Source organism: Panulirus ornatus, chromosome 1 (genome assembly GCF_036320965.1).
Source record: "Panulirus ornatus isolate Po-2019 chromosome 1, ASM3632096v1, whole genome shotgun sequence".
NCBI lineage: Eukaryota > Metazoa > Arthropoda > Malacostraca > Decapoda > Palinuridae > Panulirus > Panulirus ornatus.
Window position 1 is genome coordinate 6,045,802 of NC_092224.1, and position 14,892 is coordinate 6,060,693.

General features: G+C 42.0%; 1 protein-coding gene and 1 long non-coding RNA gene across 3 annotated transcripts in view; one reads left to right on the forward strand and one right to left on the reverse strand.

Moving 5' to 3' along the window:
- Positions 1–8,391, forward strand: part of LOC139754736 (uncharacterized) — a 31,893-nt gene extending 23,502 nt beyond the window's left edge. The window contains exon 3 of the long non-coding RNA XR_011713941.1: positions 7,228–8,391. This is a non-coding gene — a long non-coding RNA (uncharacterized lncRNA). The remainder of the gene's footprint in view (positions 1–7,227) is intronic.
- Positions 8,099–14,892, reverse strand: part of LOC139754668 (uncharacterized) — a 575,370-nt gene continuing 568,576 nt past the window's right edge. The window contains exons 9-10 of one of the 2 annotated variants that reach the window (XM_071672345.1): positions 9,298–9,404; positions 8,099–9,148 (exon numbers count right to left, since the gene is read on the reverse strand). In XM_071672345.1, coding sequence (XP_071528446.1) covers positions 8,718–9,148; positions 9,298–9,404 — 538 coding nt within the window. In that variant the 3' untranslated portion in view covers positions 8,099–8,717. The remainder of the gene's footprint in view (positions 9,149–9,297; positions 9,405–14,892) is intronic. The other variant, XM_071672254.1, reaches the window with a different exon arrangement.

A 14,892-nucleotide genomic window follows, 5' to 3' on the forward strand; every position in this document is an offset into this window, starting at 1 on the left:
GATGGGGGATTAAGAATACTTCCCACGTATTCCCTGCGTGTCGGAGAAGGCGACTAAAAGGGGAGGGAGCGGGGGGCTGGAAATCCTCCCCTCTCGTTTTTTTTTTTTTTTTAATTTTCCAAAAGAAGGAACAGAGGGGGCCAGGTGAGGATATTCCAAAAAAGGCCCAGTCCTCTGTTCTTAACGCTACCTCGCTGACGCGGGAAATGGCAAATAGTTTAAAAGAAAGAATATATATATATATATATATATATATATATATATATATATATATATATATATATATATATATATATATATATTACACTTAATCGCCGACTCCCGTGTTTGCGAGGTAACGCAAGGAATGACCCAACCCACTCACATACTCATGTATATACGTAAACGCCCACACACGCATATATACATGCATAGACATTTCAACCTATGCTTACATATACTTACACATATACACATAAATATATACACATGTACATATTTATTCTTGCTGCCTTCATGTATCCCTCCCCCCTCCCACACACACACACACACACACGAAATAGCATCCACCCCCACTCCCACCACCAGCGAGGTAGCGCCAGGAAAGAGGGAAAAGGCCACATTCGTTCACATTCAGTGTGTAGCTGCCATATGTAATGCACCGAAATGACAGCTTCTTTTCCACATTAAGGCCTCACAGACCTTTCCATGGTTTACCCCAGACGCTTCGCATGCCCTGGTTCAATCCATTGACAGCACGTCGACCCCGATATACCACATCGTTCTAATTCACTCTATTCCTTGCACGTCTCACCCTCCTGTATATTCAGGTCCCGATCGCTTGAAGTCTTTTTCACTCCATCCTTCCATCTCCAATTTGGTCTTCCGCTTCTCCTTGTTCCTTCCACCTGTGACCCAAAAAAAGCTTTTTGTCGATCTTTCCTCACTCATTCTGTCCATATGTCCAAACCATTTCAACACACTTTTTTCTGACCTCGCAACCATACTCCTTATTCCCATACATTTCTCTTACCCTTACATTTCTTACTCGATCAAACCACCTCACACCACATATTGTCCTCAACCATTTCATTTCCATCACACCCACTCTCCGTACAACCCACTCTATAGCCCATGCCTCGCAACCATATAACATTGTTGGAACTATTATTCCTTCAAACATACCTATTTTTGCTCTCTGGGGTAACTCTCTCTCCTTCCACACATTCTTCATCGCTCCCAGAACCTTCGCCCCCCTCCCCCACCCTGTGACTCTCTTCCGCTTCCATGGTTCTATTTGTTGCTACGTCCACTCCCAGATGTCTAAAACACTGCGCTTCCTCCTATTTTTCTCCATTCAAACTTTCTCCTTTCACACTCTTTTCCAAACTGTCACCAACTTTTTTCCAAACTGTCGCCAACTTCTGCAGTTTCTCGCCTGAATCCGCCACTAGAGCTATATCATCGGCGAACAACAACCGACTCTTCCCAGGCCCTCTCATACCCAACCGACTGCCTATCTCCAATACACTTGAATTTACCTCCCTAACCACCCCCATCCGTAAACAAATTAAGCAACCATGGGGTCATCACAAACTCCTGCCGCAGACACGCATACTCTGGGAACCAGAGTATGCTTAATACCTTCTTAATACCTTCCTCAAAGCATCTCTATCAACCCTATCATATGCCTTCCCAGATCCATAAATGCTACATGCAAATCCATCTTTTTTCTAAGTATTTCTCACACGTTCTTCAAAGCAAACACCTGATCCACACATCAACCACTTACGAAACCACACTGCTCTTCCCTAACCTGATGCTCCGTACATGCCCTCGCCCTCTGTCAATATGATTTCCCAGGAATACTCTACAAACTTATGCCTCCGTAGTTTGAACACTCGATTTTATCCCCTTTGACTTTGTACAGTGGCACTATGGATGCATTTCGCCAATCCTCAGACACTTCATGATCCATATATACATTGAATATCCTTGCCAACCAATCAACAACAGTCAACCCCCTTTTTTGATAGAGTCTACTGCAATACCATCCCAACCCGCCGCCTTGACTGATCTCATCCGGAAACCAATATCCCTGACCCTCTCACTTCGCACACCAAGCCGACCAAAACACCCTATATCTGCCACTTTATCATCAGACACACTCAATAAACCTTCAAAATACGCGCCCCTCACTTCATCACTACCTGTTATTGCTTCCCTACTTGCCCCCTTTACCGATGTTTCAATTTGTTTTCTTGTGTTATGTACGTTATTTTCCTCCTTCCAAACATCTTTTTATTCACTCTAAAGTGGTGAGAGTAAGTGAGCTTGAAAAGGAGACTTGTGTGAGGAAGTACCAGGATAGACTGAGTGTAAATGGCAAATGACGTGAGGGGAGTGGGTGAGGAATGGGATGTATTTAGAGAAGCAGTGATGGCATGTGCAGGAGATGAATGTAGCATGAGAAAGGTGGATCGTGGGCAGATTAGAAAGGGTAGTGAGTGGTGGGGTGACGAAGTAAAGTTGCTAGTGAAAGAGAAAGGAGAGGCTTTGGACGATACTTTCAAGGAAGTGCAGATGGCCGGGAGATGTATGAGTGGAAAGTGCAAGAGTTGAAAAGAGGTCAAAATGAGAGTTGGGGTGAAAGAGTATCACTAAACTCTAGAATAAAATGTTCTAGAAGGATGTAAATAACGTACGTAAGACAAGAGGAGAGGGAACATCGATGAAGGGGGAAGCGATAACGGGTAGTGATGAAGTGAGGAGGAGATGGCGTGAGTATTTTGAAAGTTTGTTGATGTGTTGATAGTGACAGATGTAGGGTGTTTTGGTCGGAGTGGTGTGCGAAGCGAGTCGGGGAGTGTGGTTTGGTGAAGAGAGAAGGGGTGGTGAAAGCCATGCGGAAGATAAAATTAGGCAAGGCGGAGTTGGATGGTATTGCAGTTGCATTTATTAAAAAGGGGGGGAACGGTGTTGTTGATTGGATGGTATGGATATTCGGAGTGTGTATGGATCATGGTAAAGTGCCTGAGGACTGGCGGAATGCATGTATAATGCCAATGTACAAAGGCTAAGGGGCTAAAGGTGTGTTCAAACTACAGAGGCATACGTTTGTCGAACACTCCTGGAATATTGTACGTGAGGATCCTGAGAGTGTGAAGGCATGTACAGGGTATCAGATTGGGGAGGGGCAGTGTGGTTTCAGAAGTGGTAAAGGATGTTTGGATCAGGTGTTTGCTTTCCAGAATGTGAGAATTACTGGGAGAAACTGATTGATTTGTATGTGGCATTTATGTATCAAGAGAATGCATATGACAGGGTGGATAGAGATGCTTTCCGGAAGATCTTAAGAGTATACGGTATGGGAGGTATGCTGCTAGTAGTGAGTTTTTTTTTCATCACGGGTGTAAGGAATGTATACGAGTGTAAAAATAGGAAAGTGATTGGTTCCCAGTGAAGGTACGTCTGTGGCAGGGATGTGTTATGTCTAGATGGTTGTCAAATTTGTTTATGAATGGTGTTGTTGTGGGGGGGGGGGGGGGGTAAATGCAAGAGTTTTGGAGACAGGGCGAGTATGCAGGCTGCTGTGGATGAAAGGGCCTGGGAAGTGAATCAGTTGTTCGCCGATGATATAGCACTGGTGGCTGATCAGAGTGAGAAACTGCAGAATTTGGGGACTGAGTTTGGAAAGTGTGTGAAAGGAGAAAGTTGAGACAAATCGTTAATAAGAGCAAGGTTTATAGGTTCAGTAAGGTTGATGGACAAGTTAGTTGGGATGTGGTTTTGAATGGAGAATGGCTTTAGGAAGTGAAGCGTGTTAGATGTCTGACAGTGGAGTTATCAGCGAATGAAACCATGGAAGAGAGACATAGTGTGGAGGAGGGGGCAAAGGTTCTGGGAGCGATTGAGAATGTGTGGAAAGAGAAAATGTTATCTCGGAGAGCAAAATTGCGTGTGTTTGAAGGAATAGTAGTTCCAAAAATATCCTAAGGTTGCAAGTCATGGGCTATCGATAGGGTTGTACGGAGGAGGGTGGATGTGCTTGTAATGAACCGTGAAGACAGTAAGTGGTGAGAGGTGGTTTGATCCGAGTAAGTAATGAAAGGGTAAGAGAGATGTGGTTTAGAGCAGAAGAGATTTGTTTGAAATGGCATATGAGTGAGGAAAGGTTGACAAAGAGGATATATGTGTCAGAGGTGGAGGGAACAAGTGGGAGGCCAAATTGGAGGTGGAAGGATGGAGTGAAAAAGATTTTGAGCGATCGGATACTGAACATGCAGGAAGACGAGAGGCGTGCTGTCAATGGACTGAAACAAAGCATGTGAAACGTCTAGGGTAAAACATGGAAAGGTCTACGGGGCGTGGATGTAGATAGGGAGCTGTGGTTTCGGTGCATTACACATGACGGCTACAAACCGAGTGTGGATGAATGTGGCCTTTTTTGTCCATCTTCCTGGAGCTACTTCGCTGAAGCATGGGGTAGCGATGCTATTTCCTGTGAGGCGGGGAAGCAACAGGAATTGGTTGAAGGCAAGCAATTCTGAATATGTAAGTGCGTGAATGTTATGTATGTATCGAAACCACAGCTCCCTATACACATCAGGCCTCAGACCTTTCCATGATTTACCCCAGACGATTCACATACCTTGGTTCAGTTCACCGACAGCGGTGTACCACATAGTTCCAACTTACTCTCCTGTGAACGCCCTTTAGCCTCCTGTACGTTCTGGCCCCGATAGCTCAAAATCATTTTTCACCCCATCCCCAGTTTGGTTTCCTTGTTCCCTCAACCTCTGACACACGTCCTCTTTGTTAACCTTTCCTTGCTCATTCTCTCGCATGTCCAAACCATTTCAAAACACCCTCACCAGCTCTCTCAATCACACACTTTTTCTTTCACGCATCTCTACTTGTCCATTCATTACTTATTCGATCAAACCACCTTACACCACAGTCCTCAAACATTTCATTTCCAACATGTCACTATTTCTCAGCACAGCCTTATCCATAGCCCATGACTCTCATTCATATAATGCCGTTGTTAGTAATGTTCTTTCAAACATGCCATTTTAACCCTCACAGATAACGTTCTTAGAACACATTTTCACCGCTTACAGATTCTTCACCTCCTCCCACATTGACTCTCTTCCACTTCCACTGATCCATGCAATGTCGAGTTCTATCCCGGGAATCTACAACTGTATACTTCCAAGTGATTTCTTTTCAAACTTGCACCAACTAACGTCACACAACCCTGCTAAACCTAATAACCTCGCTTTTCTCCTTTCGTACACTTACAAATTCTGTCAACAATTTATGTAGCTTCTCGCTGGAATCCGGTGAGTGTTTTATCATTAGCAAATAGCTACTCTTTCCAGGTTTTCCCATCACTCGCAGACTGCATACTCGACCCCCTTCCAAGAATAACTTAAATTCCTCACCATCCTATACATACACATATAAAACAATCCTGGAAGCATTGTTACTTTTCATAATTTTTCTTTTTTTCGAGAGAAGCCTTTTATATGATTCAAGATTTAAAGTGCTTTGAGCTAAATATCCCACGGATAGGATTCGAACTCTGGGTAGGGCGGCTGGCTATCTCAGCCACATAGATTAAAAGATACACACCCACCAAAATTTTGGTGATTGTTACTTGTCTCTCGCGGCTAAGATGGTGTGAAAATTGTGTATAGACATGAGAAAGACAAAACAAGAGGCCTGATTTGGGCCACGGCAGTCTCGTTTTAAGATGTCGCCGACACATTAGCCGCCTTGTGTTCATTTACCGCTCTCGTTTGTAGTTTATTTCTGGCGTTTTTCTGGAAGTATACCTGAAATTATTCAACATTTGGAATGCAGTAGTATAGATTTGCTTATAACCCTCATTATAAGGCCTGATTCTAATGACAAATTTGATTCTTTGGTTTACGTATTGTTTTGGTCATTTGTTTCCGAAATATCTTAAAGATTTTGTGATTATACGCTGTGTTTTGTTGGATACCTATCGGTTAGAAGAAGCCTTACGATTTCTGTTTGTTTCGGTCTGTTATTTCACACTAGATCTGGGTTTGAGACCTGTTATTGGGGCCATTAAGTTCTATATTCAATCATTTAAGAGAATAGAATCATTTTTAAATGATTTTTTTTTATGATTTTCCATGTAGAAGAACCTTCATTTTGTAAGAATTCGGTTTTAAATCTAAAAAAAAACTGGGTATTTGCTTATAAACCTCATTATTTTGTTTGTTGAAGATATTGTTTGGAAGTCATTACAGTGTAATTAAGCATGTAAATTAGTAAAGAATTTTTTTTATTTGCCTTTCTATATATCATAATTCGACTCTAAAGGAAACCGGTTTAGTGTAAATATATATTCTCATAACACCTGCAATTCTTGGCAGTTTTTCATGCTGAATACGAATCTGCAGTTGAAATACTGTTTTGAGGCCATTGTGTCTTGTACCTAAGACATTTAAATTGCTTATTCAAAGGAAATCAGTGATTTTATCTTAGTATTTTTGGGGAGTTTCTCGGCCTGTAGGAGTACTATGACATGTCTCGAGTAGAAAATACTATTTCATTTCAATTTTAAAACAAATTAATGTGGCCAAAATACTCACTGAAAAATACCTGTAATTGTTGGTATTCTTTCCGGTGAATTATTTTGCTTAAGAGCCTCATGATAAAGCCTTAGTTTTCATGTCCAATACAAATCTGCTGTTGAAATATTGTCTTTATTATCTGTATGTCAGAGGAAGTATTAGATATTTTGGATGTAGAAGCCTTTACTTCATTGTAAGAAAATACTTTGAACCCATTATTGCCTGCAATTTTTGGTGAATCCTCTAAGGAAATGGATTTTAGTGCTCAGTGTAAGGCCTAATTTTCATGCTAAAAATCTTATTTTTCGGGTAGCTCTTAGCGAGCAGAAGCACCGTGGAGATATTTCACATGGCCATTTCAATTAGAAACCTTTCATTGTTTTATACCTAAAGTATTTTCGGTCTGCCCCCAAAAGATTTCATGGACGAGTAGATTTATAAAACCTCAGCCTATTTTTCATGGGGTTGGAATATTATCGAGGCCATTAATTTTGTATCGACCCACTGTCGATTCAGACAGTGAACGCCAACCGCCTGAAACCCACACACTTGGAAGTATACCTGGAATTATAAAACATTTGGAATGCAGTCCTTATCCCACGTCCACTTACCACCACCTTGTTTATTTCTTCCCCAGGTTCCAGCGACTCCGGCACTGCCTCCAGATGGTCTCCATCGTTCCTTACCTGTTCAAACTTCCACGGAGAAATGGGAGGTTGGTCTTGTGGCATCACTACCTGACCTCCACCACCGAACTAACTTCCCACAAGCATCGGACGATCAGCAGTCTGACATCTGCCTCAACATTCAAGTATTAACGCGAAAAAAGTTACCTTACTGCGGCCTAAGTTGGTGGCCCAACTTAGGCCGCACCTGTGATATTTCTCCATGATATCCATACTCTGTGATCGACAAATCAGACGATACCAACAGCAACAGCATGGAGAGGTCGGAGCTTGTGGCATTCGACGATCTGACCTCCCTGTTGCTGGTATGCCAGGTTTCATTGTGGCGTCTACTATCAACAGCATGGAGGATTTGCCGTTAGACCATCTCTCATTTCTATAATTTAACTCCTCCAGTTGTTTGTTTCCGTGCTCCTATGTTGTTATATCACTATAGCTTAAACATCTGGTGTTAATTTGCTAAGTAACTATCAGGTTTCTGTAGGCCGGAAGACTAGAGATTTTCTACATGGTTATTGCAAACAAAGAAGACTTTGTTAGATTATTATATGTACTTTTTCGGAGCTACACAATACCTTGATCTATTTATGTAATTGGTAAAAAGTTTCTTATTTCATATTAAACATGAATATGGCTTGAAAATTTACTTCGGGGCCATTAAATACTATAATTAAAATTGTAATTATTCGTTCGTTTTTAGTGGATATCTCTAGAAAAAAAAAAAAAAGTCGCATTAAAAGGTATTTACCAAAAATATACAGAGATCTGTCAACTGTGGCCACATATATTCCGAGAGTAAAGGATAAAAAAATTACAATCATATAAAGCACACACACTTGTTGGTCAAAACATATAATAGTAACTATAATCAAATACTCATACTAAACTAAAAGTAATTCTACAATAAAGGGACAGTTTTGCAAGAATGGTTAGTTGATCATTCAACTCCAGCATCTTATAATATTCTAAAATATTTACATTTCAAGGAAGGTTACTTTCCTAAAGTATATCAGCATACAAGAATTTCAGGGATTAAAAAAAATATGATTTTGCTTTATTTATGCACCAAGATTCCTTATATTCTTCTACTAAGGCAAATATAACCTGACCCGAAAGGAGTGTGTCCTTCCTGTCTACCCTCTTCACCAAACGTTTAAATTTCGTATATGTATATATGTAAACTACCCTTTATCTGCCTCTAAATTCTGGACAAATTGGTTATAAAATATGATTATCACGCAAGTCGTGTACTGTAGACATTTTGCTTCAGCAGCGAGCCACCCAGATAGCCTCTTTTAGTATGGATTCCACCTTGACGAGCGACGTCTTGGTGTGATGGGGCTAAATACGTTGTCTTTGGCACCGGGGCTGAGGGGGTTTCGCCCGGGTCCTTCCGGCGACCAGTAAGGGGTCGTTGGGAGGTCTGGGTAAGATCTTGCTGCTAAAGGTGTTCTTGGGTCTTCCTCGCATTGAGGCGCCGCCGCTGCTTCTTCGTTTGCGCGGGGACTGCGGTACATTCGTGGGCCGCGGTATTGTCGGGGACGGCCCTGTGGTCCTGCTTGTGCGTACTGGTTCTTGGCCCACCTCGGCGGTGGTCGGTGGGGCCCAACGCCAGATGCTCGTTGCTGATAGAAGTAGGGGTCGTACTGCGGCACCATCCGCCCTTGGTACGAGCGGTCGTAGTACCGCCGTAGCCCGAGCGGAGAGTGTCCCACTTCGTGTTTTCCAGAGGTGTGGTATTCTTTCGGCGACGATCCCCGCCAGGGACCCCATTCGCTGTGACGTTCACTATTCCTTGGTGACGTGCTCCACCTCCTGACTGGCCCCTTCGACCACGGTGACCACTCTGGAAACGTGTTTTCCGCTTTACCGCTGCAATGATGGAGAGAAGGTCTAATGAGCAACATTTACCATTGGACAGTTGCATATAACATATGATGCCTTTACGATGTTACACGTTTAAACTCTGATTATCTACACTATATTTCAAACATCATGGCACGAGTCATCTTCACTCCTACCAAAGGCGCCACCAGTACAGGGGTTGCCTTCCAGAACGACAAGTCCCTCAGGATGCTCCCTAGATGACTTCTGTCCATCTACCATTCTTCTGCTCTCGGCAAATGATCTTAAGGAGGAATTAACAAACAAAAGGCATATTTAATTTGTTAATGAAGTTCAAAGAAAAAAAAAATACTTTATATACTATGTTACTAGAGAATGGAACGATTTATAGTCGACAGACATGCTAGGGAGGAAGTCTGATAAAACAGAAGGGAAAACTGAAGACAAATGGGTGGAGAACGAACAGAAAAAGTGAAAAGTACCAAGGGGAAATGGTAATACGTGGGCAGCAAAGAGAGGTAATGGAGTCAGGGGTGAGAGATGAGCAGCAGAAGAGGATGAAGGTGAGGGGAAGGATGGTGAAAAGTGGTAAGGGATAGGAGGAAAAGGGTTGGACGAGGAAAAAATGCAGGAAGTAGAGAAAGCCACGTCAGTTGGCAGACAGGTTAATAATAAAAGGCAACACCTGGAGCGTGGGTGGTTGTGGGTCAGGGGAAGGCCGTGGAAAAGAAGAGCTTTGAGGAAAGGTTGGAAAACGGAGGAAAGTGTGGTGGAAGGAACAGGGTACAAATAGCGGAGTGGGACAAGCCGTTCCAGAATCTCTAACGAGCAATTTGGATTTCATTCTTAGAGCCTTTCATGACAAATGGTCCAAAAACGTGTTTAAACACTTTCTCAACACTGCTTTAGCCAAACCTGCACCTGGCAAAGATGCGGTCGAAAATTCGAAGTCTCAAAACTATAATTGGGAAGGAACTAACACGCCTCATTGAAACAAAAACAGACGCGCAAATAAGTACCAGTAGAAACATTTCCATCAAGATGAAATGTTCATGTTTTAACATGAACATGGAGAAGGTAAAAAGATAAGCAAATTACAGGACGTAACTGCAAGACTAAGGACAGGCTATAAAGTTGCTATTGGCGCTTTGGCCTATCCGAGATGTGAGCTGTAAAGTTTAAGGCCAGAAAGCCATAAACAAATTCAAAGTCTGTATCCACTTTTTTAGTCGTTATTGCTTATGTAATGATGAACTACCTTTTATAATACATTATGTAACGAGTACCTGCCCACTGGAGTCTGACAAAGACCTTTAGGTCTGACTTTTAAAGCCTTTTGCGTTCTTGCTCATAGAATGAGCATAGGGTGCACAGAAAACTAGCTTCTGCAGTCGTATAAATCAAACCCCAAATACAATTTCCTCTGTGAACACTCGACAGATGACAAAATGCTTACTCCGTCCTGTAAACTATATATATACATATATATATATATATATATATATATATATATATATATATATATATATATATATATATATATATATATATTCCTGGTAAATTATATGGGAGGGTATTGATTGAGAGGGTGAAGGCATGTACAGAGCATCAGATTGGGGAAGAGCAGTGTGGTGTCAGAAGTGGTAGAGGATGGGTGGATCAGGTGTTTGCTTTGAAGAATGTATGTGAGAAATACTTAGAAAAGCAAATGGATTTGTATGTAGCATTTATGGATCTGGAGAAGGCATATGATAGAGTTGATAGAGATGCTCTGTGGAAGGTATTAAGAATATATGGTGTGGGAGGAAAGTTGTTAGAAGCAGTGAAAAGTTTTTATCGAGGATGTAAGGCATGTGTACGTGTAGGAAGAGAGGAAAGTGATTGGTTCTCAGTGAATGTAGGTTTGCGGCAGGGGTGTGTGATGTCTCCATGGTTGTTTAATTTGTTTATGGATGGGGTTGTTAGGGAGGTAAATGCAAGAGTTTTGGAAAGAGGGGCAAGTATGAAGTCTGTTGGGGATGAGAGAGCTTGGGAAGTGAGTCAGTTGTTGTTCGCTGATGATACAGCGCTGGTGGCTGATTCATGTGAGAAACTGCAGAAGCTGGTGACTGAGTTTGGTAAAGTGTGTGGAAGAAGAAAGTTAAGAGTAAATGTGAATAAGAGCAAAGTTATTAGGTACAGTAGGGTTGAGGGTCAAGTCAATTGGGAGGTGAGTTTGAATGGAGAAAAACTGGAGGAAGTGAAGTGTTTTAGATATCTGGGAGTGGATCTGGCAGCGGATGGAACCATGGAAGCGGAAGTGGATCATAGGGTGGGGGAGGGAGCGAAAATTCTGGGGGCCTTGAAGAATGTGTGGAAGTCGAGAACATGGGCAAAAATGGGTATGTTTGAAGGAATAGTGGTTCCAACAATGTTGTATGGTTGCGAGGCGTGGGCTATGGATAGAGTTGTGCGCAGGAGGATGGATGTGCTGGAAATGAGATGTTTGAGGACAATGTGTGGTGTGAGGTGGTTTGATCGAGTGAGTAACGTAAGGGTAAGAGAGATGTGTGGAAATAAAAAGAGCGTGGTTGAGAGAGCAGAAGAGGGTGTTTTGAAGTGGTTTGGGCACATGGAGAGAATGAGTGAGGAAAGATTGACCAAGAGGATATATGTGTCGGAGGTGGAGGGAACGATGAGAAGAGGGAGACCAAATTGGAGGTGGAAAGATGGAGTGAAAAAGATTTTGTGTGATCGGGGCCTGAACATGCAGGAGGGTGAAAGGAGGGCAAGGAATAGAGTGAATTGGAGCGATGTGGTATACCGGGGTTGACGTGCTGTCAGTGGATTGAATCAAGGCATGTGAAGCGTCTGGGGTAAACCATGGAAAGCTGTGTAGGTATGTATATTTGCGTGTGTGGACGTATGTATATACATGTGTATGGGGGGGGTTGGGCCATTTCTTTCGTCTGTTTCCTTGCGCTACCTCGCAAACGCGGGAGACAGCGACAAAGTATAATTTTTTTTTTTTTTTTTTTTTTTTTAAAAAAAAATATATATATATATATATATATATATATATATATATATATATATATATATATATATATATATATATATTGGAAAGGATCACAATTTTTCGCGTGATCAAGGTATTCCTATGGGTCCACGGGGAAAATGAAACACGATAAGTTCCCAAGTGCACTTTCGTGTAATAGACACATCGTCAGGGGAGACACAAGAGAAAAATATAAGTCAGTTGATATACATCGAAGAGACGAACCTACGACGCCATTTGGTAAACATGCGATCGTCCAATATAACAGTCGCATGTTTACCAAATAGCGTCCTAGCTTCGTCTCCGATGTATATCAACTGACAGTTATATTTCTCTCTTGTGTCTCCCCTGACGACGTGATTATTACACTAAAATGCACTTGGGAACTTACGTGTTTCATTTTCCCCGTGGACTCATAGGAATATATATATATATATATATATATATATATATATATATATATATATATATATATATATATTATCCCTGGGGATAGGGGTGAAAGAATACTTCCTAAGTATTTCCTGCGTGTCGTAGAAGGCGACTAAAAGGGGAGGGAGCGGGTGGCTGGAAATCCTCCCCTCTAGTTTGTTTTTAATTTTCCAAAAGAAGGAACAGAGAGAGGAGGGGCGAGGTGAAGATATTCTCTCAAAGGCCCAGTCCTCTGTTCTTAACGCTACCTAGCTAACGCAGGAAATGGCGAATAGTATGAATATATATATATATATATATATATATATATATATATATATATATATATATATATATATATATATATCCCTGAGGACAGGGGAGAAAGAATACTTCCCACGCATTCCTCACGTGTCGTAGAAGGCTACTAAAGGGGGCGGGAGCGGGGGGCTAGAAACCCTCCCCTTCTTGTATTTTAAATTTCTAAACGGGGAAACAGAAACAGTGCTCATCATCCTCGAAGGCTCAGATTGAGGTGTCTAAATTGAGCTTGTAGTTTTATGTGCTGAAAAAGGACTGGTGATTGGGAATACCTGGTTTAAAAAGAGATATACATAAGTATACATATGTAAGTAGGAGACATGGCCAGAGAGGGTTATAGGATTACGTGTTAATTGATAGGCGCGCGAAAGAGAGACTTTTGGGTGTTTATGTGCTGAGAGGTGCAACTGGAGGGATGTCTGATCATTATCTTGTGGAGGCGAAGGTGAAGATTTGTAGAGGTTTTAAAAAAAGAAGAGAGAATGTTGGGGTGAAGAGAGTGATGAGAGTAAGTGAGCTTGGGAAGGAGACTTGTGTGAGGAAGTACCAGGAGAGACCGAGTACAAAATGGAATAAGGTGAAAACAAAGGACGTAAGGGGAGTGGGGGAGGAATGGGATGTATTTATGGAAGCAGCGATGGCTTGTGCAAAAGATGCTTGTGGCATGAGAAGCGTGGGAGATGGGCAGATTAGAAAGGGTAGTGAGTGGTGGTATGAGGAAGTAAGATTATTGGTGAAAGAGAAGATCGAGGCATTTGGACGATTTTTGTAGGGAGACAATGCAAATGAAAGGGAGTGTATAGAAGAAAGAGGCAGGAGGTCAAGAGAAAGGTGCAAGAGGCGAAAAAGAGGGCAAATGCGAGTTGGGATGAGAGTATCATTAAATTTTAGGGAGAATAAAAAGATGTTTTGGAAGGAGGTAAATAAAGTGTGTAAGACAAGGGAACATCAGTGAAGGGGGCTAATGGGGAGGTGATAGCAAGTAGTGGTAATGTGAAAAGGAGATGGAATGAGTATTTTGAAGGTTTGTTGATTGTGTTTGATGATAGAGTGGCAGATATTGGGTGTTTTGGGCGAGGTGGTGTGCAAAGTGAGAGGGTTAGGGAGAATGATTTGGTAAACAGAGAAGAGGTAGTAAACGCTTTGCGGAAGATGAAAGCCAGCAAGGCAGCGAGTTTGGATGGTATTGCAGAGGAATTTATTAAAAAAAGGGGTGACTATAGTTAACTGGTTGGTAAGGTTATTTAATGTATGTATGACTCATGGTGAGGTGCCTGAGGACTGGCGGAATGCTTGCAGAGTGCCACTGTACAAAGGCTCAAATTACAGAGGTATAAGTTTGTTGAGTATTCTTGGGAAATTATATGGGAGGGTACTGATTGAGAGGGTGAAGGCATGTATAGGGCATCAGATTGGGGGAAGAGCACTGTGGTTTCGTAAGTGGTACAGGATGTGTGGATCAGGTGTTTGCTTTGAAAAATGTATGTGAGAAATACTTAGAAAAGCAAATGGATCTGGAGAAGGCATATGATAGAGATGCTCTGTGGAAGGTATTAAGAATATATGGTGTGGGAGGTAAGTTGTTTGAAGCGGTGAAAAGTTTTTATGGAGGATGCAAGGCATGTGTACGTGTAGGAAGAGAAGAAAGTGATTGGTTCTCAGTGAATGTTGGTGTGCGGCAGGGGTGCGTGAAGTCTCCATGGTTGTTTAATTTGTTTATGGATGGGGTTGTTAGGGACGTGAGTGCAAGAGTTTTGGAAAGAGGGGCATGTATGCAGTCTGTTGTAGATGAGAGAGCTTGGGAAGAGAGGCAGTTGTTGTTCGCTGATGATACAGCGAGTGACAAACTGTAGAAGCTGGTGACTGAGTTTGGTAAAGTGTGTGAAAGAAGAAAGCTGAGAGTAAATGTGAATAAGAGCAAGGTTATTAGGTACAGTAGGGTTGAGGGTCAAGTCAATTGGGAGGTAAGTTAGAATGGAGAAAAACTGGAGGAAGTGAAGTG